This window comes from Sardina pilchardus, chromosome 24 (genome assembly GCF_963854185.1).
Source record: "Sardina pilchardus chromosome 24, fSarPil1.1, whole genome shotgun sequence".
Taxonomy (NCBI): Eukaryota; Metazoa; Chordata; class Actinopteri; order Clupeiformes; family Clupeidae; genus Sardina; species Sardina pilchardus.
Window position 1 is genome coordinate 14094017 of NC_085017.1, and position 22318 is coordinate 14116334.

General features: G+C 44.5%; 1 protein-coding gene and 1 long non-coding RNA gene across 2 annotated transcripts; one reads left to right on the forward strand and one right to left on the reverse strand.

The window, feature by feature from the left end:
- Window positions 1-694: 694 nt before the first annotated feature.
- sem1 (SEM1 26S proteasome subunit) lies at window positions 695-2815 on the reverse strand. The gene is made up of 3 exons (XM_062529235.1): window positions 2656-2815; window positions 1838-1931; window positions 695-940 (listed from the first exon to the last, which is right to left on the reverse strand). The coding sequence occupies exons 1-3, from the start codon at window positions 2726-2728 to the stop codon at window positions 898-900; spliced, it is 210 nt and encodes a 69-aa protein (XP_062385219.1). The 5' UTR covers window positions 2729-2815; the 3' UTR covers window positions 695-897.
- An 847-nt stretch (window positions 2816-3662) lies between these two features.
- On the forward strand, window positions 3663-7592 carry LOC134072646 (uncharacterized). The gene is made up of 3 exons (XR_009937185.1): window positions 3663-3747; window positions 3855-3931; window positions 7522-7592. It is a non-coding gene; the product is annotated as an uncharacterized LOC134072646 (long non-coding RNA).
- Window positions 7593-22318: the final 14726 nt, after the last annotated feature.

Genomic DNA, 22318 nt, shown 5'->3' on the forward strand with positions numbered 1-22318 from the left:
ATAGTCTATGGGAGCACGGCTGGGAAAATTGGCCTGTGATTCGGCGAGTAGGAGCCAGCCCCCCGCGGTGCGGAGCGGAAGAGCAGAGCCTGGTCAGAGGTGGGCAGGCCCAGGCAGAGGCAGTGGCGGGGAGCCATGCTGGGACCACCTCCCTGCCTCTGACAAACATGGCACTGGATAATCTCCCCTTCAGAGACTCGGCACAGCCGCAAGGGCCCGGGGGAAGTGCAAGTGCACAACGCTGGCTCTCCTCCTTGGAGTGCACAGCTCCCTGGAGGGGGCAGGTGTGTGTGTGTGTATGTGTGTGTGTGTGTGTCTGTCTCTCTCCTGCCAACATAGACCTACTTTTACCTAGATTTAATGTTTTGGCCCTCTCCCATCTACAAATATGGTATTAAGAACATAAATCAGATCATCATTCAGTAATTTCTGTATTAAGACTTCATTTTGGTTTAGAGACGTACGTGCGTGTGTGTGTGTGTGCATGTGTGTGTGTGTGTGTGTGTGTGTGTGTGTGTGTGTGTGAATGTCGGGGCTAGACCTTTAATTATTGCTACATTAGGTCTAGTTAAGTTTAAATGGAAGAGAATGAACACTGACAACTGCCCTACAGTATATACCAGCTGTATACAGTTTAATTCTCCTCTAACCTTAAATAGAGTTAAATAATAATCGCAAATACTTAATCAACAAATGCATTGAGCTATTTTAATATCAGAACTTTTAATATACAAACTGTAATGAGACAGGAGACAGAAAACATAAAAAAAAAATCAATTGTACTCCCAGCTTGACATGTTGGTCTATCCAGATCCACGCCTTGCATGCAAGCGTTCCACTCAATGCCAGAACTGGCACGTTTTTAAGTCCATGTAATCTCCATCATGGATGCTGGAACTACGATGTCTCCATCTTGTATCCATGCTTTTCCAGCTCGGCTCTGCAAGCAAGAAAGAGAGTCTTATTATAACGGCACAAAATGAACCCCATGAAATCGACCGTTTGCTGCAGAAAATGACAGACAGTTTCCTGTAGATCACACCATGTCTACCTGAGAGAAAGAATGAATGCCTGACGTCACTGCACTTGCCATTCACATATAGAAAAAAGGACAACATGGTAAATGGCATTAACAAAAAAATAAGAAAAATGAATGACTACCGCTAGAATATGGAGCCGATCTCAAACATGCTGGTGATCATTTTAAAACCTAGCGTGGCTTGTCCCTTTTCATAGTGAATGCCAGTAAGTATTAAGCATTTACTTACAGACATATATATATAGCACACTTATGCTCATTTAGCTTGTACATAACATTAACATTAATAACTAAAAACAAATGAAAAATACTATGGATAGACAGACAATAGCAAAATACTACATGCTAAAACTGCTAAATGTGATTGTTCATGTGCCTACTCCAGTGGAGCTCATCCAGACACAGACCAATATGGTTGACCCCCATGTAAACTACTAAGTTTCAAGGCATCACATTATTTTCATCAGACACTACAACAATTGCACTATAAAATCCCAAGTTACAATCTAGTACAATGTTTGACTCCAAAGTTAAAAATCGATATAGTACACAAAGACAGCAACAAGGGTGATGGACAGAGAGGTATAGTAAAATTCACACCGGTGAAAGGATTATGTGTGATACTGGTATACAAAAGCTGCTTCCCAATCAGTGTGCACAGTCTACACAATTGAATAAACTAAAATGACTAACAATCACTATCTGAAGAATGAAGAATTGGCCTACAGGAAACGATACGGGTGTCAGAAATAACGCAGGGCAAGGCTTGTAGTTTTCAACATCCAAATGGATTGTTACCTGAGTTGGTTTGAAAAGTCATCCTCTACGTTGTCATCATCCCAGTTATCCTCCCACACATGCGCGTCTTCATCCTCGTCAAGCCCAGTCCAATCTGCAAACAATTACCCTCCGTTAAAATGTACTCAAACATTTACTATCCTGACACCAACACAAACCAAACAGACACGACCTGAAATGTCCAGTTGACAAATAAATGTCCGATTATGGTTACGGTACGTTACATTACAATAATAGATATATATATATATTGACATTACAATAGGCTAGTGGCGTCTATCCAAGCTGACAGCAAAATCTTTGTTACATAGGCCTAACGGTAGGCTAAATGTTAAACTTAAGTTTGATAAACAACAAAAACGATACTACTTGCAACTACCTACTTTTGTTTTACACAACGTGCTAATTTCAGACTAGTATTATTTCATATTGACCATTTGACAAATACTGCCATTTGGACACAGAAGTCACCAATATGCGCAACATTAGCCGGTTAGCTAATAGCTAGTTGAGGTTAGCCAATAATAGCCAACAGGATGGGCATCAAGTTGACACTGGTTGTAGATAGTAGTGGTTGCAAATGGCTACAATGTTAAACTGAAACACATTACTTGAACATGGTCACTTTAAATCTCTATCTAGGACATTTATATATATACAATTTCATAACTGAGATAGCTAGCCGAGTAGCCTGTATGCTAACAAACATTAACATTAGCAAGCCAGCTGAGTCACCGTTTAGCTGAAGACTAATTTTTAAACCGCTCAGTAAGAAGACAAGAACACACAGAAAACATGCTAAAGGATCTTAACGTTACCTTCTGCGGGAAACTCCTCAAATTCGTCATCCTCCTCCAACAACCCCAAGTCAACAGTTTTTTTATCCGACATGATTAGCTAGCCTTTCACGCTGTTTCTCAGATTCGTGGTTGCGCGAGTTTTCAAGCAGAGGCTTCTGGGATATATATTTTACGCATGTGCACAAGCAAGGCGACTGGCGACTAATCTTGGCTTGGCAGGGGCAAAGCCATCGATATCGATGGCTTTGGGCAGGGGCAAAGCCATCGATAGATATCGATTGCTTTGGGCAGGGGGTTCCTTTTCTCTCTACAGGTAGGGTTGCAAAATTCCATGGGAATGAATCTTTACTGTCTATGGAATTAATGGGAATAAACAAGTTAGTCTATAACAGGGAACTAAAATGTAGTTGGCAAACCCCCTGAACGATATTAGTTAAAACAACCTGATTTAATGCAAATTCAGTTTAATTTGTACAATGTAGGCCGTCAATCACTAAGCACAGCAATCAGCAGATTTATGGGAAGGAAAAAAAGAATCCCAGTGAAAATGTCTGTGAACATCATCCCGTGGGAGTAACTGGTGGGAAACCCTAGTGGTAGTTGCCCAGTTGTGGGCTTGTCACAGGCTTGTCATCACAAATGCAAGCTCTAATGGGATGGCTAATAACCACATGGTCATATTGCTGGTCTGGTTTATCTTGACACTTTAGAAATAATCCGATTATGTTGGTGGTGTAGCCTAGCCTACCTTGTTCAGTGGTTTCGGTGTTGTTAGCTTGCTGCTAGCAATTAGCAATGAGTTAATTGAAAAAATTGTTAAGTCCATTTCAGTCTGATCTCTTCTGCCATATTGGCTAGCTAACGTTAGCAGCTGGTAAAAACAGACTCGAAACAATCATAATGCTTATTCTAAAACAAAATGTTTATATTTATGTTTGGATATGAAGCAGAATGTAGGCTATTACCCCAAATTCCCAGTTAATTCCTGAAACTTCCCATTCATTCTCATAATTTCCTTTCCATGAAGCTTTCCAACTTGGAATATTTTGAAGATTCCCCAGTTTAACTTCCCATGGAAAGATTAGGGAAATGTCCCGCCCTTACTTGCAGGTATGTCCAGAATAATAAAGGCTATACAATAAAAACATCTAAAAGTTCCAATTAAGGCTTGCATGAGAATGTAATAGCCTACTCACATCTTGGTTGGTCCAATACAGATGGCCTAGGCTACAGTTTGACATGGAACTGGAAGACAGATTGGACCATTGGAAGAACATTGTGGGGATTTGAAATGGTAGGTTGGTTATCTTGTGGATTTTTTTTAATTTTTATTTTTCAATAGAATGTGGTGAACTGGTGATAGATAGATATATAGATAGATAGATAGATCGATACAAGGGGAAATTCAAGATAGTGCTATCATGTTAAGCACAATATCACATACCCACACATTTTTCCCTCCTCTGTTAGGCCTACTGGAGTCATCCCTATGTTCCCCGGGTCCTATGTTCCCCGTTTTTTCTCAAAAGGGTCCTATGTTCCCTGGTTGCAATACATACCGGGGAACATAGGACCCTTTTTGGGAAAAGCGGGGAACATAGGACCCTTTCTAAAATTTAAGAAAAAAAGGGTCTATGTTCCCCGGTCCCATACAAAGTGGGGAACATAGGACCCGGGGAACATAGGACCTGGGGAACATAGGTACGCTCCCAGGCTACTAATACTACTCGTTCTTCATTTTTCATCTTCATTCATTTTTTTTGCGCCACATTTGAATATTAACTTGCTAACCACAGCAAAAGCAACCCTGTCTGAAATACAAATGACATTGCATGTACCAGAAAAGCCACAGGCACCACAATCAAAATTACCCTGTAGTTTGGGCGTGTACTGACAGAAGGTGGAAGCAAAGCAATTTCCCGATGCTATTTACAAGACAAAAGATAATATGGTTTGTGGTAGACAAATACTTGACAAATAAAATTTGGCAAATTTATATTGGCAGGTGGCAAAGAAATACGGAGACCCTACTTTAATAATAATTTTGTCAGATATCGGCATAATAATTTACTTAAAGAGGCTAAAACACACTGAAATAATTAGCCAAATTTGACAAATCAGTTTAGCTAAAAGTTTTCCAATATTATGCTCCAATATAATATCATCAAGTGAAACTTTATTAGGATAATAATGTTCTGAAACTCATTCCTCCCAGAGTCAGATAGGGGCCTGGGAAGCATTCTTAGCATATGCCCAGCATACCTGAGACTGCAGTTACAGTTGCAGTTACTGTGGCGCCTGGAGTCTCTGGGGGTGGGGTGGGGTGGGGCGTGGGGTGGCTGCAGGTAGACAGCAGGGCTACCCATACCGACTCCCAACCTTTCTTCGCATCTGAGAATACCTTTCACAACCCCATCCCCCCCATCCCGACTCCACTCCTCACCTTCCCCCCCCACCAGCCATCCCCCTCCAGGACAGTATCGCTCTATGTCCCTCGCAGAGTCTCCAACCTGACTTGGCCAGTCTGGCAGTCGCGCAGCCTGGACTTTTATCAGGACGGAGATCACAGTATGGCCTTAGGGGTGCGAGGGCGAGTGAATAGAGAGGAAGGGTGGGGGGTGAAGGGGTGGTAGGTGTAGGGTGAGTACTCATGGTGGGGTAAGGATGGGAGGGGGGGGGGTCGGGGGTCAGCCCTGAGCACGCAACCATCATCGCCCTCCAGCTCCCATGTGGCAGATCCCGTGCTCTGATTGGAACCAGGCCCCTGCACTGCCGGAGAAAGTGACAATTCACCTGAACAAGAGGCCGTCTACCTGTCCGGGTGCCCCTGATCTGATAATCGCTCTCCTCATTCCTGGTGTATATGTCTTACTGGCCTCTCCACACACAGGTAAAAAAGTGGAAAATATGAACGCCATATGGCCTTGAGAATGCATTTATTTCTCAATGCATGTGAGGAAATGTTACAGGCCGCAAGAAAAGACACTTGTGTATTATGTATGTGGTCAGGGATACTGTGGGAAAAATATAATGGTCGTCATTACAGATTAGGCAGATTTATACCTCTAATTAATAAGATTAAGACCAGCAAAACATGTCTGCTTTGGTCTTTGGGAAATCCTTCTTTTGGACAGATATCCTTCCAGGATATATCTGTCAAGATGCAGTATTAAACTTAATCCCACCCAGCCACTGAGTCTAGGGCATTGTGTTTTGTGCGGTAGCTCGGCCCATTAATAATAAGGTCATTGATGTCTTTGACAGAGAAGGGAAAAAAACATATGTTGGCTAAATTGGTTAATGGCAGGATCAAAGCCGTGCAAACACTCTTAAAATATAAACAAAACACGCATCCATTTTTCCTCCCCTCTTCTTCTCCGGTTTCTTTCGTAGCGATTTCATTTAACTGTCTGTCATGAAGAATTTAGGTTTCACATTTTCCTGCTGTCTATCTTGAAAAGGCCTGTCAACCAGGGCTTGAGGTACAGTTTGCCAAAAGGCTAATGACCCTTTATGACAATACAATCTGATGTCTGTCCTCCACAACCCCCCCACCCCATATTCCCCCCTTGATAATCCTGTCCTGCTCTGCAGCTTAGTTATGCTCTGGCTTAAGTTGCATATTTTTTATTTTATCAGGATTTTGCTGATAAATGCTATCAGCAAGACAGAAATGAAATATGGGGGGTCTAGCTCGAGTTGCAGGAACGGACAGTAGCTGTCCACAAAACTGGGAGGGGCCCGCTGATATCAGGAAACAGGACGGCAAACAATGACATCTTTATTGCTTCGGTGGCGCACCAGTGGAAAATGTTGATGTATCAGATACTCTCACTGAAACATAAAATTGTCTCACGATTTATCACACAAACAAGATAAGTTTGTCTACATTTCTGAACTTGTTTAATATATATACTCCTGAACACTTTATGCATGGTTGGGGGTGTAAGGTAACAAAGGTTATAAGTTAGAATCAGATGAAAAATGAAAATAAGAGGAGGCCAATGTTGAATGAAATAGTATGTTGCTATTTTTGTGTTGCCATGTTGTTGAGGGTTCTATGGGGCAAGTTTATCTGCTAATCTCTTTAATATGTTAGATAATGTGGCCAGACATAATTCACATAGAAAAATGAAATATAGCATTCCTGGCAAGGAGTTAAGACAAGCTGTAGGCAATTGAATGTGTTTCCAGTCTAAACATAACCTTACTATTGCAGCAATACCCCAACACCATGACAAATGTGCATAACAAAAGTTAAGTGATGATAAGAAAATATGGCTAATATATTTTGCCTTGAGCTGGAAAATATACAAACCATAATTTACAAAAAAAATCACTTAATGGTTCCATATTTGTTTTAACAGGAGGACATAGAACGTCTGTGTGTAATGGGTACAACATATAGTTTGTAATGTCCTTGATGTGATATAGTGACACTAATGTAATCTCAATGTGTGAAAAAAAATGTTATTTGAACTATAACCCAAACTTGTCACTTTTGAAACTGAATGACCATATATATCATTTTACATCCTGTTTCACACACATGGGTGTTAGTTCACAGCAAATACTAAGTTGTATTAATTATACATCTGAAATGCCACAGGTTGCCATGTTGCGTGTGATATATAAGTCAAGCAGTGGGACATAGAGCAATATATGGATCTTTGACATTTTAAAGCTATTGAATTCTCATTATGATTACTGATCCAGGCTGCCAATATTTCTGGAACTCACTTTCCCATTTGCTACAATGGGTCTTTGTGTCATGTGGCTTCTGTTGCATGTATTTATTGAAAGACTAAGAAGGGCCTCTCTCTCCCCCTTTCCCACTCTCTTTTTTGCTCCCTCTCTCTCTCTCTCTCTCTCTCTCTCTTCCAGAATGACAGTCTTAAGTACCTGTCCTTCAACACGGGGCTCACAGACTAAGTGACAAAACGCTGCTCTCTAATACCCATCCGCTCCTTGTCCGTCATTTTGAAGAAGGATTATGAGGAAAATGAGACAGCATACCTCAGGTGATAACTACCTCACAGCCACATAAAAGACAGAAAAGAAATCAAAAGTGGATATTAAAGTCCCTTCCCTCTCTTTCATCCATCCTCTTACTTACATGCCATGCTTAGAATTGGCCCCAGCGCGTGGGAGAATATTCAACAACACAACCTCGGCATACGTGAATCACCTTTGTTGTTGATTTTTTGAGGTTTTTTGAAGTATGAGAGCGCACATTTCGATTTAATTTCAGCTGTGCAAATAGCCTCAGCTGTATCGGTATCGCGGACACAAAGCTTCGCTATATGCTTGCATACCACAATGCCGAGTTCAGTAATCTCCACCATGTGCCCGTCCCCATGGCTCCGGAAATGCCCATGATTGGGCTGATTGATAAATGAAGCTCTCCTTGTTTTGGGGGTCCCCCACCCGCCGCTCTCGGGGCCCCCTGAGCTCTGGATTTTCTCCAGGAAGCGTCCAACAGCAACTTATTAAGTAGTTAGACCTGCGAGGCCATGCATGGCCCCAGCCGAAGCGGCGGTCACCTGGGTTCGCCGTTGGCCGGGGAGCCTCTGAGCTCCCATTGGCCAGGCGGGGATCCCCTCGTGGTCATGTGGTATACGGAGGAAGCCACCACTACGGGCACAATCCTCCCTGTTCTTCGTGTGAGGCTACAGTGTGGTGTTTGCACAGCTTGTCGGGTCATTTGGAGATGCAATTATTAGTATTTTATCAAAACATCCCCCTAAAGCCACCAATGTGTCTCCGTCCCCTTAGAGCAAGCACAGATGTGCCACTTTTTTAAAGAGTTTTAGACTTTGGTCACTTTTTGTTGACTCACTTCATCTACCTTGTTAAAAACGGGAACCACGAGTGCATATTATGCATTAAAAATTCCAAACATTTCACAGCTAAACCTCGAGGGAAGCAATATGTATTCAGCAGGTCTTGAGATGGGAAAGTTTGCTTTTGCAGAGTTGACAGCGCTGGGTGGTTAATGACCAAACTGAGTGTGAATATATGCTGGAGTAGGCACGGAACTTCCCCCAGTGTCAAAGTCATTACGTTTTTGATAATTGTTTCTTCTACTCCATTGAATTCCTATGCCAGCATACTGCGCGCCTGTGTACAATCACTTTAAAAGTGTCCGCACACACACAAAGAAATCTATTGCGACCAAGACACCTCAATTAACGAGGAGTGTCAACATTCTTTTAACCCCGTCTTTGCCAGATAAAACCTTTTTGCTGGCCATTTATGGAAGGTGTGCTACTATAGTGTACAACTAAAATGAACAATATACATGCCTGTATAGAACAATGAAATTGACACTTTCTCAAGAGCTGAACTGCATTAATCCACATTTGGTAATATACGCAGCACTTGCACCATGGAAAAATGTCTGTGTTTTTTTTTCTTTCTTTTTTTTGAAAAGGCACACAAAAAAGTATCCAGCTCCACTTGTGTGTGGAAGTCATGGCAAGAAACCAAGAATAATTTTCGAGAGCATTGCTAAAGGCGAAACCTGGACAGCCGGGCCAATGACAAGCTTTCAGGCAGGCCAGAGCACCCTGTGTAGACTGAAGTTGAAACACTAGGAGGTGAGAGGGAAAGTGGTGATTTGTCATTTGGGCTTTTCAAAGAAATGTGAATGCCCAGGGTACAATTTATGCTTTTTATTCCCCCTTCCCAGCCACCCCCACACACATATGCCATCAGACGCACGGATTCTCACTTCGAATATTTAAAAAGATGTTTAATTAATTAGTTTGCTGAAGGAGAGAGAGTGAGTTTGACTTTTAACGACTTGTTTTTTTTAAAGCCTCATGGCAGGTTGTGAAATGGTGACAACAAGAAAAAGATTATGAAGTTGTCCTTAAAGATGTGTGAACATTCACACACAATTTTCAAGAGTAATAATTCAAAAGTACTTTTTCATCACAAAAGCAAGAAGTGAAAAACATACTTGTCTTTGATATGAACAATTGACTTTAATGGTGCAAGAGACACCTATTTTGCCTTTTAAGAGAGAGGTGTGAAAGATTTTTATATTCTCTCATGTCTGTTAAAACATGACTGTAAACGGATTTGTTTTCCTCCTGTTACTGAACACTAAAGGAAAAAAGGAAATTGACATTCACCCCCCATGCTTGTGAGTTGTGACGCATGGCATGCAATTGCTAGCATTTCACGTGAGCTCTCAAACTTTTTTCACATGTATGCTTGCCAAGCGGCATAATTTTTTGCAGGTAATAGAGAGAATTCTGAGACTGGACCATTACAGTCATACAGGGGTTTGTGTTCTCGTACATTCTGGGAGTTTTGTGAAGGGAAAGCTTGGCTCTGTATGCCAGGTAACAGCTTACTTTGGCCCTCGGAACGCTCGTGAAATGGGAATTTACTATATGAAATATTTCAGTTTTTTTTAATCGGATATTGGAAAGTCATTTATAGTCAAATAAAGCAGACTGAGGGTTTCCAAAACAAGTAGGAGCAGAGAAATGCGCTTGCAGGTCGGCAGAAATCTATTTGCTTCTGGGAATCCTAAATTGCCTTTGTTTTTAAAAGGTCAGCCGCATAGATAGGCAGATAGGCATTTTAGTGATTGGTTTTGAAAACTGTGATTTTTAGCTGAGCAAACAAATGCACGGCTTGTGAAATTGCAGAAATTGCCGTGCACAGTCTTGAATCAGATACCCAGAGCCTTGCGTATTTGCTTTTATTGGTTGTTTTACCAGGAGCTGAAAACATTATACCCTTTAATTTAATCTGACTCATGTGCCTGCTTAAACAAATGGCTCAAATTATGTCATGTTTAATACAGTTTGTCGTAATTATGACCAGATGAGTGTATGGTGATTGAATTTGACAGAGATTGGAGCTTTTTATACAATGTGGTATTTCTTTAATAAGTTAATCATTTATTTGGAGATAGTGGTGAATTTTTTGAAGGGCAATATCCAAGTTTATTTACATCCATGGAATCCATGAAAATTGCTGCGTGTGATTAAATTAGCATGTTTTGGATTTTTTTGTTACATTTTTATACGTAGTGGTTAGTTGCATTTGGTGGTTAATAGGGAATGACAAACACTGGATATTTTTTGCAGGGTTCTTTTTTGCACTTATGTAGAGACACACACACTCACACATACATGCATACACCCTCTCTCTCACACACACACACACACACACACACACACACACACACACACACATACACACACACACACACACACATACATTCTCTCACACACACACACACACACGCACACATGCTTGAGGGGGCGAAGGGGATTCCCTATGCTGTCAGAGCCGGCTCTGGAGATAGCGTGACCAGCGGCTGGGCAGACACACTCGCTCGTCTGTGTGCCACACTTGTTTCCTCCAGAAAGGGGTTGGGGCGCGGCGGGGCAGCAGAGGGGGTGTCTGGGGCACGAGGAACAAATCCATACTTTCATACGGGGCTGTTTGTACAAATAAGGCCTTATTCCTGCCACTAGACACCCTGTGGCTGGGGTTGGATGTGTGTGTGTGTGGGGGGGGGGGGGGGGGGGGGGGATCAGGATCGGCGTGGTGGTGGGGGTGCGGGCAGAAGCAGTGAGGGGTTTCTTTTCCGGTGAGGACCCAGGCCGGGCTGTCAACACACATGACATCACACCTCAAGATCTTCCTAATCCTCTCTGCGGTTCTTTAAAGTCCTAATCTGTAGTCCGTCGTATCCTCTCTGCGGTTCTTTAAAGTCCTAATCTGTAGTCCGTCGTAAATCCAGCTGCAGGGTGATGATGGAGGGTCTCGTAGAAAACTGATGAGGTTCATTATATGTTTGTTCTTCGTAGATGAAGTGGCAAATTATTACATCCTGCAAATTATTACTAATACTAATACTGCTAATACTTACCGGTATTAATCTCACTACATTTGTAGTGCTTGTTCACTGTTATTTATTATGTCCCTATTAGAAACGTTTGAAAATAAAAACTGTACAAAAAAAAAACGATGCTCAACTCAAATATGGCTTGCCAAGCGGCCAAATCTACGCAAAATGTTTTTTACTCCTATTCCATCAACTCAGCCATTTTTAGTGGTTATGGCTCAGCAGACACAAAATGAGACACATTCTCTGAATAGGTTTACGAAGTGTCTCTTATTTATGGACAATAATTGCAAACCTCAAGCAGTTCCTCAATCCCTTTCTGTATTTTTAGTCATTCATCTCAACAGCATGCCTTGTATCGACTCCATGCCCCATGTATACAACGCTGCCGTTTATTCTCGGCAGTTTCAGTAGTTATGGATGAACGCAGGCCAAAAAATTGACTGTACTTTATTAACCAGTGTGGCAGTCAGTGAGAAAACAGAGTTCTACCAAGCTAATAATTATGAGATTATGATATGGAAAGTTTTCAAAGAAAATCCTGATGAAGATGTAGAAAATATCTTATGACATTATACATTTCCAAATGACCTACAATAGCTGTGTTTTAAACAAACATTCATGATTGTAATAAATATTTCCCCTTCAAATAATAATAATAAAAAAACTGAAAAGCCACATGTGCATATGCACATGTAATATATGTATTTCTTATTATAGTCATTAATAATCTAATGGCAGGTAGATAAGTACCTTTTGTTGGCTAAGTAGATGACAAGATACCTGTCTGTTCCTGTGGTCGCTGCAGTTGAGGCTGTTCATGTCATTGCAAAGGCATATTTGATGAATTGCGGCCTGTTGTGCAAATACATGATGCTTTTATGCGGAGCCAAACCATTTAGTCTCTGTTCTATAGGCACAGATGCTGCAGTGGAGCAGAGATGGCGGGGAACATGGGGCTGCATTGGGGAGGGGGTTAGTTAGAGGGGAACAGACCACCAAGTGGTGTGTGTGTGTGTGTGTGTGTGTGTGTGTGTGTGTGTGTGTGTGTGTGTGTGTGTGTGTGTGTGTGTGTGTTTGTGTGTGATAGAGAGAGAGAGAAAGAGAGAAAGATAGAGAGAGAAAGAAAGAGAGAGAGAGAGAGAGAAAGAAAGAGAGAAAGATAGAGAGAGAAAGAAAGAGAGAGAGAGAGAGAGAAAGATAGAGAGAGAGAGAGAAAGAAAGAGAGAGAGAGAGAGAGAGAGAGAGAGAGAGAGAAGGGGGAGTGTTGAGGTGGGGAGATTGTCCAGAAAGCGAACAAGTGTTACGTGCGAACGTGACGTGCCCCGGATGACAAATAGGCCCGCCGGATCGCAAGGTTCACCCAGCTGGTTGGCCCTTCTGCTGGGTGATTGATGGTGTTGATGTTCTAAATCGGCCCTTCAGATATGGCCAAGTACAGGACGCATAATGGCCGGGCTTTAGATTAGCCCAGCAGATAGCAGGAAGGGGGTGGGGGTGGGTCAGAAGGGGGTGGGGGTAGTTTGGGGTAGAAAGGAAGGGCAGGTTCCCAGACAGCTGCAGCCTGTGGCCTGGTCTGTTGTTGTTGCTGATGGCGGAGGGGTGTGTTGAGGGCACACCACTGCACATCTCTCCTTCTCCACCCCTCTCTTCTCTTCAGCTTCTCCTTTCAGACTCACCCCCCCCCCCCCCCCCCTCGGTCCCCCAATGCCACCTCACCGCCCCCCCCCCCCTCCCCATATACACTCTTCAGCATACATATATGGTGATCCTTGTATTCAGAAAGCTATGCCAGGGGTCAACAGAGACTCATTAATGTCAAAAAGAAGGTCAATCTCATACACTTTCGCCCTGGATGTATGACCAATACATCTGGAAGTCTGGAGCACACACACAGACACACACACACACACACACACACACACACACACACACACACAAACGCACGCACGCACACACATATGCGAAGGAAAAAAGCGCCACACAACTTCCTAATTGTGCGGACGGACCCCCTTTATCATAGTTTCAGGCAGCATGAACAAACACACTTTGATCAGGGAGCCTGTGATTGGAGGGGCTTTAGTCTGAGCGTGTAATCTTACCACATGCAGAGGGAGAATGGCCAGAGTCATGAGAACCCTGCGCCCAGTTCCGGCCATCAATCATTCCAGATTGATTGCTTCTGATCTCATCGCTAGAGCAAATATAAAATAATATAAAATAATAAGAAGACGGCAGAAGGGTTGACCTTGATTATTTTTGGCATGGGCTATATTGGGAGACTCTACCCTTTACATGAAGATAATAATTCCTGGTTTGTTTGGTTAAGAATATATTAAGGATTGTATACTATGAAATGGAATGAGATGGAATTAAATCAAGTGTGCTTGTACACGAGAATTATGGCTTGAGAAGAGGAGAGGGAGAGAGAGGGAAAGGGAGAGAGAGAGAGAGAGAGAGAGAGAGAGGGAAAGTGAGAATGAGGGAGTGAGAAAGAGAGAGAGGGAGAATGGGAGAGAGAGAGAGAGAGAGATATTGACCTGCCATCCATCTGCGTAGATTTTTTTCTCTCTTAAAAAGCCAAAAATGACCACTCATATCGTTGCCAGTGAATGTTTTGTTCAAGAGAGGATAAAGAGTTTCTGATGATTAAACTTTGTGTTGACCCCTCAGTAAAACACTTGCTCTTGTCCATTATGTTGATATTCACTGTTCAGGATAATGAGTATTTTTTTAAAACAGGGGGCTTGGGAGTCAAAGCGCGCACTAGACACGACAGGCTATGTTAAGAGCCCCCGAGATCCATGTAATTAAATAAAATCAAACTAAGTGAGGGCACTAAAAAATAAAGTAGAATACTACATGTTCAATGGCCAGCCAGGCTTCCAGCGGAGTCCTCGTGCTCGATGGCATAAAAGCATTCGGTCGACTCGTTAAAGTAGTTTTAACAAGCAGACTCACGTGATTGAGAGATATGACTGGCGCGTTTGAATGACTTTATTTTACAATTGAGAATAAGGGCAGTATTTATGAATGTGTACAGAAATCGTTGCCACAAAACGTAAATATCCCAGACTGACATGACCGATAGCACGTATGTCATTAGCCTATACATATCTGTCCAATTGTGTGCATTTGTGTGCATGGGCTTTTGTGCCCATATACGTCAACATGTATACAGTGCATGTCTGTATGTATACACTGTACATCATACTCTATATACATTATACTCTGTATGTATCCCCCCACCCCAACCTCCCTCTTCTGTTCATTTCTGTGCACATCTATTCTTTGCGTATGCCAAGTTGCGAGTTTTTCTGTCATATAGCTTCAGCGCCTGACATTTTCAGCCATTAATGTTGCCTTCAGAGCATTGGTAATCTAAACACATGTTCTGTTAACGCCTACTTGAGGCCTACTTGACTTCTGTGAGTGTATTTGTACATGTAGGCCTGCGTATCTGTGCCTGTGTTTTATATATGGGCGTGCGAGTATGAAACAACTGTTCCCTTTGCTCTTAAACTGATTTCAGTCCCCCCCCGTAACAGCTTTTGCTCATTTACAAGTTTTTTCTACTAATTATCTTTATTGGCTCTTGTAAAAGCCCTGTGTACACGGCGAGGGTCGGGCTTGTTTGGAGATAATGGCGCGGCAGCCCTGGTCCTCTGTCTGCCGTGTTGATGGGCCCGATGTGTCTGTAGCCTCGGGGCGCACAGGATTGGCGTCCATGAAGTGCTTCCATTGTTTACAACCAGGCAGGACCTCCCCGCCTACCCCACCCTACAGCCGCGACTTCATGGCTGCCCTGCAACCCCCAGAAAGACAGAGAGAAGAGGGAGGGAAGAAGGGAGAGTGAGAATAGGAGAAAGACTGAAAGAGAGAGAGAGAGACAGAGAGAGAGAGAGAGTCAGTCGCTTCTTCAACCCTCCATAGATGTAGCACCAAACTCCAGATGCCTCTGACCTTTCTCTCTCTCTCTCTCTCTCTCTCTCTCCCTCTCCCTCTCTCTCTCTCTCTCTCTCTCTCTCTCTCCGGGCGTGTGTACATGGGGGTAATTTTCGCTCATCTGTCCTGCAGTGCTGCTGGCCTCCTGCATGCCTGGGTAATTTTGGTCACTTTTTCCCCCTCCGGTTGCCCCATGGGCAGCTTGTCTGGCTGAGGCAACATGAGGGGAGTGAGGGCCCCACACATCTGGAAGGCTCCACATCTGAGAAACAACCCTCCAGCGAAACACTCACGCAAACACACACAGACACACACAGACACACACAGACACACACAGACACACACACACACACACACAAAGAGACACAGATACACAGAAAAACTTGAGTAGAAGTGCACACACTTGTTCACAGACATAAATGTACACACACACACATACACACATACACTGTCAGACAATGATTCACTCAAAGATGCGCATGCACGCACACACCAAAGCAGGCTTGGAGACATTCGTATCCACTAATGGACATGTAAACATATACTCTAGACTGACTGCTCATGGATACTTGTGTAAAGTAGTTGTGAATATCATTAATGTTAACTGATTGTCGTGCACTGTCAGTAGGGCTGAGGTATTTAAAATGCCGGGCTTGTTCAGAACGTCAACATTACACAACAATGACAATAGCGACCAATCAGTAACCTGCAATATACTTTCACGACACCTCAGGTACCGCCTCAGATCACTTGGAATCTCGACAGAGGTGCTACCAAAAATAGCACCAGGTACCAGATGTTTTTTTTTTGGGTGGGGGGGGGGCGGGGGGGTCAGGGACCTTTCCTCAACACACTGTTATTTGCATTTCCTTGGAATGCAGTTGTCTCTTTTCTTTCTCTGTCTTTCTCTCTATCTGTCTGTCTCTCTCTCCCTCCCTCATTCTTTCTCTCTGTCTCTCTCTCTCTTTCTCCCTCTGTCCTTTTGCTCCGGAACCCTATCCTCTGGCCACCACTCCCAGCTCCTCACACGTTTGCTATTGTTCTCCTAACTGAAAACAACACATTTCCCCTCTTGTTCTCTTTTCATCTCAACGAGTAGTTTAACATTGGGTAAACTCTGTGATTATATGTTTAGCCTTTGCAGGATTGTCTGGGATTTTCTTTGGGAAAAGCCTCCTTACACACACGCATGCACCCACGCACACCCACACCCACACACACCCACACAGAGAGAGAGAGAGAGAGAGTGACAGACACACACACACAGACTGGATTGCTCTGAGGTTGTTTTTATTTTTTATTTTTTTCTCACAATTTATTTTTCTTCCCAGCTGACACTGCCCCCCCCCCCCCCCCCCCCCCCCCCACACACCCCACCCGCTTTTCTGTAACCACCACCCAACAACCGCCCTAACCCAAGTGAGAACAGTGGATCAATTCCTTCCGCTGTGAAGGAAAAAGAAAAAAAAGAAGAAAAAAAAACGTGTCCCCAAATGCCGCCAGTAGTTAAGTCAGAGGACCACATACGTCGCGGGCCTAATCCATTCCATAACTTATCAACATATGCAGCCTATTAATGGAGGAGAGACCTGCAGGGGCGCCCAGACGCTGGGTTTTACTGGTGGCGGGAGAGAATCTGTTTAGGATTAGAGAAATAACAGTGTGGGTGACACGGAGGCATCCAAAATGCGAGCTATGGAACCCAAACCCCAAATAAGCAACTGCAGAATTTGTTGACATTGCTCTGTAACGACTGTTCTTCGCCCAACCGCTGCTCCGCAAGGGCTGCGACGGCTTTGCGTCCGAGGTTTTTACAACACTCTCTCTCTCGCTCGCTCTCCCTCTCTCTCTCTCTCTCTCTCTCTCTCTTTCTCTAAGTCTGTCTTTCTCTCTCTCTCTCTCTCTCTCTCCCCTTTCCACTGATTTGTTTCAGCATTTATGTAGTAGATGTGTCTGCTGATTGTGTAAGGTTAGAAGATGTCATCTCCCACTGACACAATTCAAAAAGAGCCCTCTGTGAATGACATTGCAGTGGAATGTTGGATATGTCGTCTAACCACACTTGCAGGCATGAAAGACTCAGCAGCGGGTTCTTAATGTGCTTGGATCATCTCTTGTGTCCCACTGCAAACTTCAACACATGATTTTACGGCTTGTTTTGTAAAGATTGCAAAATTTACAGTTACAATTACAGTTTTCTGACTTTGTGACAAACTCAATATCCATTTTGAAGAGCCGCAAAGTTCTCTAAAGCGTTTTTGATGGTGATGATTAAAGGAGAAAAAACTCAAGTTGTCAATACCTGACATAGTGACCTGAACAAATTGCTCCCTGGTGATAGCCCCAGAATGGGATATATAGGCTCTATTTCAAGGACACATAAAAGAGAAAGTTCCGTTCTCTGAAGTCAGACACAACAGGTTGCACAGAAATGTGACCTGTCGGGGGGGGGGGCTTTTGTCTGAATGGCAGGGTCGGCGGGGTCAAGGTCGAGGCTGCAGCAGGACTCCTGAGGGGCCTGAGAGTGGCGTCATCCGGGCAGACCCCATCTCCGATTCCCCCGCGACCGTGCTTCAGACGCCTCTGATGGCTGTTGCTCTCGGTGCGAGCCCTTTGTCAGCCATTTCCCCTCAGAAAAAAAAAGATCCTTGTTATCTCTTGTCAGGAAATAAGATATTCATATACTTCTAAATGCTGTTGTTCTCTTTGATCAGTTTTGAGGGAGACACATGTCTCGGTGGACAATTGAGGAACTCTTTGATAGACTACCAGTGATAAAAAAAGAAGGCAAAGTTTCAGGATGGAAGTGACAGTGAGGATGATGTAGAAGCCCAGTGTCCCGTAAGGGTGGTAGTGTGCGACTGTGTGGAAATCCAAACGTGACGTGATTGTTGAAATCCCTTGATTGACAGAGGAAGAGGGGCAGAAAGGGGGAGCGTTGAGACGTTATTACAGGTGTTTGAGGGGCTGGGGTGAAGGTAAGCATGTGTGTGTGTGTGTGTGTGTTTGTACAAAAGACAGACGCGGCAAGAGAATGTGTGTGGGTGCCGGGGCGAACATGTGTGCAAAGCTTGATTACAATCCCCGTGAAAGTAATATGTGGAGCCGCAGCTTCCATGCTAACGTATTGCCTGTTTCCTCGCCCCGCGCCGCTCCGCTCCGCGCGCACAGAGGAGGCCCCGGCTGGCCTGGCTTGTTAGCGCTAATGGATCAGCTCAGCGCTCGCTCTCCCGGCCCCACTGACGGATGTCCTGTCAGGGCCCGCACATGGCAGATTACTCTGCTTCCACAGGTGGCTCTGGCTTGTGTCCTTCACGGTGCTGCGTTGCTGCACAGCTCCAGCTTGGCTCGGCTCGGCTCTGCTGTGCACTGCACTGCACTGCTCTTGCGCTGCTCTCCTCTCCGCTCTGCTATGCCAGACGCCAGCTCTGGCTCTCGTTCTGCTGCTCCACACCTAAGCACCCCCAGGCTATACGAACCCATGTTTGCCGGCTGGTCTCCTGCAAAATCTGGAAGACAGGCGTGTAGAAAGTCAAATAGACTGAGAGAGGAATGCCAGGAAGTAATTCACAGGAATGAGAGAGAGAGAGAGAGAGTGTGAGAAGGAGAAAGAGAGAGAGAGGAGGAGAGAAGACAACAGACAAGCATACATAAATAGTCAGACAGACCAACAGAATGATTGAAGGGGAGAAATTTGCACCCATGCATGCACGTGTACGTGTACACACACACACGCACAAACACACACACACATAAACAGAGAGCGGGTGAGAAAGAGAGGGGCGTGCAAAAGAGGTGCAGATGCAGGCGTCTTAAATATCCATGAGACCTGTGCACTGCCTTGGCATGGCGTTTCCTGCAGCCGCTGTTATTTTTGGCCCGCTGCGGGACATATGTCATTGGGGCGAACGTGCTTAATTAAGCCAAATCAAAGGGAGCATAAAAACCAGGGAGATATTTACTAGAGTCATTCTTTAGCCACTTGTCACGAGAAGCCAAACTAGCTGGGCCGCAACGGCGCTGCTGCTTAGGGGAAACCCACTGTAGGTCCTTATTACACGCATATGCCATGCGTGCACTGCACACACATAAACACACACACACACACACAAGACACACAAGACACACACACACACAAGACACATGTTGGGCTGTAGCCGCACGCGCCGTGTCTCCTCGGCTTTGATTTGTGGCTATTAATGTTCCTGCAAGAGGGCCATCGCTCCGTCTTGTCCGCTGCTATTTATTTGTTGTAATCAAGTGGACAGAGTGCCATTTGTCCCACCGGAGTTGGCCATCCACGCCTCAAAGCGGCCCACGTTTGAGTGTGTGTACACGCGCACACACACACACACACACACATGCATAGCTACACTCTCCGTAGACTCTCTGCTAATGTGCGAGAATTTATTATACCAATTTTGAGGCGCTTATGTAAGAATCAGTTTGTTTAAGTTCTGTCGGCAGGTTAATAAATGATAGTGTCGCTGCCGGAGCACTTTGGTGGCCGTTTGCATTATGATGCTGCTGGATGAGTAATGGCGCCGTATTTTCCATTCTCTGGTTGGTGAACATAGAAGGCATTCTGTCTTCGTCCAACTGTGACCACAGGCTCTGGGGAAAGAGTGCTGAGTATGCCTTGCTAGTGTACGGTATTACCTATGGAGGCTTCGTGAGAGATGTGTTCGTGTTGTGATTTTATGACGGAATCCCCCGGTCTTTTTGGCACTCATTTGACAGTCCTGCTCCCATTCTATCGTTACATCACATGACCTCATTCTTACCTTCTTTTTCCTTTTCTTACTCAGTCTACGGTTCATGCTCTTCACCATCTTCTTCCTCTCCACGCCCAAATATGGATGCGCTGATAGAAACTTTAAGATAGACTTTTAGATCCAATGTAAGCTAAAAGAACACTACAGACCATACAATCCTATATTACGTCAACTGGTGTTCCACTGCAATCACATGGATAGTTGCTTTTGAAAGACATTAGTGCAAGATTTGTTTGTGTTTTTTGTTTATGTGTTTGTTTCAAAGCATCAACATCCATTGTAGCTACAGGCTGATGGCGCTAGTGTAGAAGACCAACCGTCTACAAGTACAGTCGACAGTCGACACCCTCAACATCCAACCCATCCTCATCCTCCGTTAATCTTCTTCCTCTGCCCTCCTCCCCCACGGGGGAACAGTGAGCGAGGTCAGAGGTCAGAGGTCAGAGGGCCTCATGTGATCCACTCCTCTCTGAGTGAGCGGCTCGGAGGCCCTGTGGCAGAGCAGAGGCTTGCACGTTGGCATAGCTGCCACGGAGAGAGGGCCAGGTCATTATGTTTGAGAGGTTTACAATGCTCATTAACAGCTTTCCACACCGCACCACACTGGCAGTCGCGCCTGGCTCCAAACACAGCCTCTGGCGGCAGTTCTGTACTCTTTCTCTCTCTCTCTCCTCTCTCTGTCTCCCTCCTTCTCTCTCCCCCTCTCTCTCTCTCTCTCTCTCCATCTCCCTCCCTCATGTCCCAATCGCTCACCCCTGCCAGGCTGACAACACCTAACCCCTGAAGATAAAGGATTAAGGTTTGGGGTGGCGGTAGCTCAGAAAGGTCTTATACTTTCAGCCTCCCTTAGTCTGTAGTTACCTCAGTGGAGATACAAACAGCGGATAATGAAAGGGATTGACTTCCACCCCCACGCCGAATTCCTCCACCCCCACGCCGCATCCCTCCACCCTCCCGCACTTAACACCTACCCCACCCGCCCCGACCTCCGAGCTGTTCTTTACGGTGTCTTAATCTGCCGGTCTTTACTGAAGCTGTGTACGTTTGTGACTTGTCACCATGCTACCATGTTCGAGCTCAAGCCACAACGGGCCAGATATAATCCAGAGCCTGCCAGTCGCTTTCCAAGTCCCTTTCGCCTGCTACTGTTGTTTTCATAGGGACATTGAAACCCACTAAAACAAACATGGCGTGACGTATGCCAAAATCGCTCGTCTTTCGACATCTCAAGGTAGCCAACGGCATCTATATTTCATCCCTAACCTGAATCCCTCACCTTCTGCTGCAGTGCCGGGAATCTCTAATGGTGTCCCGGCCCGTGCATCTGTCTTTGATCAAGCTAGTGTCTTTACAATGGATTTCATTTGTGATTTCATAATATGATGTGGCGTTGCATGTGGTAGTTGTTTAAATCAGATGGACTCAGTGTTATCCATCATGGTTAGGGACTGAACAGGGGATTTGGCGGTTATTCTTGCAGATTATCTCTGCGTGTACATATCGGTCCGTCTGCCCCTCTGTCTGTCGTTCTGTCTGCGTATATAAGTTTATGTGAATAGCAGAATCGTTCCACTGAGTCTCCTAGACACCCTGCAGTCTCACTGTAAATGAGCCTCTATGAGACTAGCTTCATAAAGGGAATCGTTGAATCGTTGATGTGTAGTTGCGACGACAGGTACAACCGCAAGCCTTCCCCCGTCAGCGAGCGCACGCCACATGTCATCATGGCAAAAACACAGCATGGTTACCAAGGTAATTTGGAGGTAGGTGCTGTTACGCCATATAATGTACGACTTTTCTCAACTTTATGGGCACCCCTGTAATATGCCCCAGCCCAACTCTCTCTCTCTCTCTCTCTCTCTCTCTCCCTCTCTCTCTCTATTCCTCTGTGTGCAGCGTGGTGTTAATTCAGCACAGAGGCTTGATGGTGATGGCGACATACCTCACCAGAGACATATGACTTGTGGAAAAAAACACCATAACTCTCCCAAAGGGCTTCACAGTTTCTTGGTCAGTCATCTTAAGAGATCCATAAAACCTCCAAAATTCCCCCCGCAGGACCTTAACAAAAAACACCCCTGATTTA

Bases quoted from the DNA above. Each gene is read 5' to 3' on its own strand.
- sem1 (XM_062529235.1), bottom strand. From the start codon at position 2,728: ATGTCGGATAAAAAAACTGTTGACTTGGGGTTGTTGGAGGAGGATGAC. The intron at 1,932-2,655 runs GTAACGTTAAGA...AATTGTTTGCAG, and splicing joins TGAGGAGTTTCCCGCAGAAG to ATTGGACTGGGCTTGACGAG. The intron at 941-1,837 runs GTAACAATCCAT...TCTTGCTTGCAG, and splicing joins GACTTTTCAAACCAACTCAG to AGCCGAGCTGGAAAAGCATG.